Source organism: Sceloporus undulatus, unplaced genomic scaffold (assembly GCF_019175285.1).
Source record: "Sceloporus undulatus isolate JIND9_A2432 ecotype Alabama unplaced genomic scaffold, SceUnd_v1.1 scaffold_17, whole genome shotgun sequence".
Lineage (NCBI taxonomy): Eukaryota > Metazoa > Chordata > Lepidosauria > Squamata > Phrynosomatidae > Sceloporus > Sceloporus undulatus.
Genome location: NW_024802939.1, coordinates 2,825,315 through 2,828,076, shown reverse-complemented (window position 1 = coordinate 2,828,076; position 2,762 = coordinate 2,825,315). Strand labels below are relative to the sequence as shown.

At 34.8% G+C, this 2,762-nt stretch overlaps 1 protein-coding gene across 1 annotated transcript in view; it reads right to left on the bottom strand.

Moving 5' to 3' along the window:
* LOC121917427 (NPC intracellular cholesterol transporter 1-like) overlaps positions 1 to 2,762 on the bottom strand; it is a 46,056-nt gene that overhangs the window by 7,426 nt on the left and 35,868 nt on the right. The window contains exons 12-14 of the mRNA XM_042443381.1: positions 2,209 to 2,398; positions 1,410 to 1,592; positions 242 to 356 (exon numbers count right to left, since the gene is read on the bottom strand). Coding sequence (XP_042299315.1) covers positions 242 to 356; positions 1,410 to 1,592; positions 2,209 to 2,398 — 488 coding nt within the window. The remainder of the gene's footprint in view (positions 1 to 241; positions 357 to 1,409; positions 1,593 to 2,208; positions 2,399 to 2,762) is intronic.

Sequence of the window (2,762 nt, the reverse complement as noted above, 5' to 3'; positions counted from 1 at the left end):
ATGACTTTCTATCAGACTAAAATTTTGGCAGTTTGGTTTTAGTGACTGTGGCACCCTACCTAATTAAATTGTGTATATGTATTACATGTTATCTGTGGGATGAACATTATTTTCAATAATGCCTTAGTAAACAGCATCAATGTATATTAAAAAAAAATCAACTGCGACATGATGAAATACTCTCATTTTTCTAACATTAGAAAAAACAAGCCACAAGTGTAAAAAGATTAAGAATTCTTACCTAAGGAAAAAGCCACTGTTTCTGAAAATGACGAAAGGAACATGCTAGGAGCCACATCACCAAGAATACGGCCAATTTGTTTATCTAGAGTTTCACCTTGAAGACGTTCATCTCGCTGAAATTGTAATTCTCTTATTAGGAATTAGATCTAGAGAATACCATTCCTAGATCCATACAACAAATATAGGCATATCACAAGAAATCCTTTGCCAGTAAGCTCCTTTTAAAACAACAACAACAACAAAATACCTTTTTACGACTGCCCAATCCCCCTTTCCTTCCCATGCTTTGTGTAGCTGGAAGTTCTTTTAGCAGCATTGGCATTGGAAGGATGGTGAAGGAAGACTCAAGAAATACAGACTTCCAATGTCAAGTTACAGCCGTGTGTCTGCAGTAAGCAATGCCATAAAAGCTGATCTGGTAATGAGCAGGATTCCATCCAAATGATTCTATTTTAACTGTATGTACTGCCTACAACAAGCAAGATAAACTACAGCTGCCTCCAAAATCCCTCACTGAACATGCATGATCAGCAAAAAAGAAAGAAAACAGGAGAGCAGATAAGCCTGTCTCATCAGCTACCTGAACATGTTTAAAAAAGTATAAACTAATAAGTATGGCCACCAAAATGGAAACTACATAAAAAAAAGTGGAGGCTGTAGATAAAAAAGTCATCCCTGGATACATTTTGGAAGAAGTCTTCATATGGTTTCTAGAAAGTTCAAAACGTTTTGTATATTTATCTAAGGGTTGCCTTACCTGTTTCTTTTCATTTCATATGTGCACATTAAGTTTGAATTAAAAGTTTGATGAAACATGTTTTTGGTAGTATAGGAGCCTATCTCTGTTCCTTCATGTCAATTCTTTTTATGGTACCAAACTGTCTGTTAAAGACGTAATATCCAGGAACACGTTTACTTCATTAATTGAGATATACCTATATGCTTATTTGACGGAATTTTAAAAATACTGTTTGTGATGACAAGATGGTACTAGGAGTTGGGTTTAATGGACTACTCATCTCCCCCAATAGGTTTATATGTGTGCAAGTCATACCTGAAATTAATTCAATATATACTCCAACTCTGAAATAATAAATTCAATATATACTCCAACTCTGAAATAATAATAATAATAATAATAATAATAATAATAATAATAATAATACCTGATATGTTTGAACAATAATGAAAATATTGTCCACTCCAACAGCCAGCACCAAAAACGGAATAACTTCAATAACAATCAGTGTTATGGGCACTCCAAAATAGCTGAAGATACCCACAGAACATGCAACTGAACTTAGTACAATGAGGATTCCTGCAATGCCCAAAGAAATTTTTGAATCCACCTAGTAAATGAAGACACAAGTCACATTATTAATATATTATTCATACTGGAATCATAGTTTAATACTACAACCAGCTGCTCCAATACAGTTCTAGTTTTGCATCTAAAAAGTGATACATGTCCAGTTATCCTTTGGTAGATCAGGGAAAGATTTATTCTGAAACTTAGTGCAATACTACCCTAAAAGTAACTTATAGAGAGAAGTCTGCAGCCAAGGAAATGTCCAGGAGGCAGACAGGTTTTTTAAAAATATTAGGCTACTTTGCCACATAATAGCTAAATAAGTATTTAATTAGCAACTGAGGCCCTTCAAATGCTTTCTTTTGGGGTGGGGACTATAACTCCTATGAGCTCCAGCCAGTATAGCCAATGGTGAGTGATTATGAGAGCAGCAATCCAAAAACATCCAGAGAATCACAGATGCCAAAATAAAATGGGATAAAATGAATAGCATGAATTGTTGCTGTACTTTTACACCGTCATCAACTTAAATATATAGTCTTAAGACAAAGAAAAGTACTATACATATGAGCTGAAGTATTACTAGACTCTATAAACATTATTTCAAGTCCTTATTTGTAATAAACTTGCTTTTCAACAATTATACACATGCATACCAAGAATCGGGCAGCGCTCTTTATGTGTCCTAGAGCTATGGAGATGTACACAAACATGACTATATAGCTTATTACAACAGTACTGGCATCACTGTTGCTTTCTCGGTTTATTTCATCTTCAACACTACGTTCAGCAGTAAAGGAAATTGTTAAATTTGGGTTGCTGTAGTTTTTCACAAAATTGATGAACCTGAAAGAGACACAACAGGATACCGCTTTCAGAGAAAGTCAGACAAGTATTTTCATATATGTCTTTATTATTCCAACGATTTAAATGGTTTAAACCCTATGTTACCTTACATCCTGAAACTTATACTGGCTAGAATACATCATGCTACTTTTTTCTTAACGCATAAAGATGGCAGGCTTCTATTAATTCCAGATCAACATCAGCTTTTGAATTCTAGCCTGAGTCCCTCATGCTTTTTTCATGCTTTTTTTAAAAAAATAATGTAAAGCATTCCAGTGCAGGAATGGGAAACTGTCAAGCATTCGGGGGCAACATTGTTCCCCAATAAGATCTTGAAAGACCACACCTACCACCATACACCTCC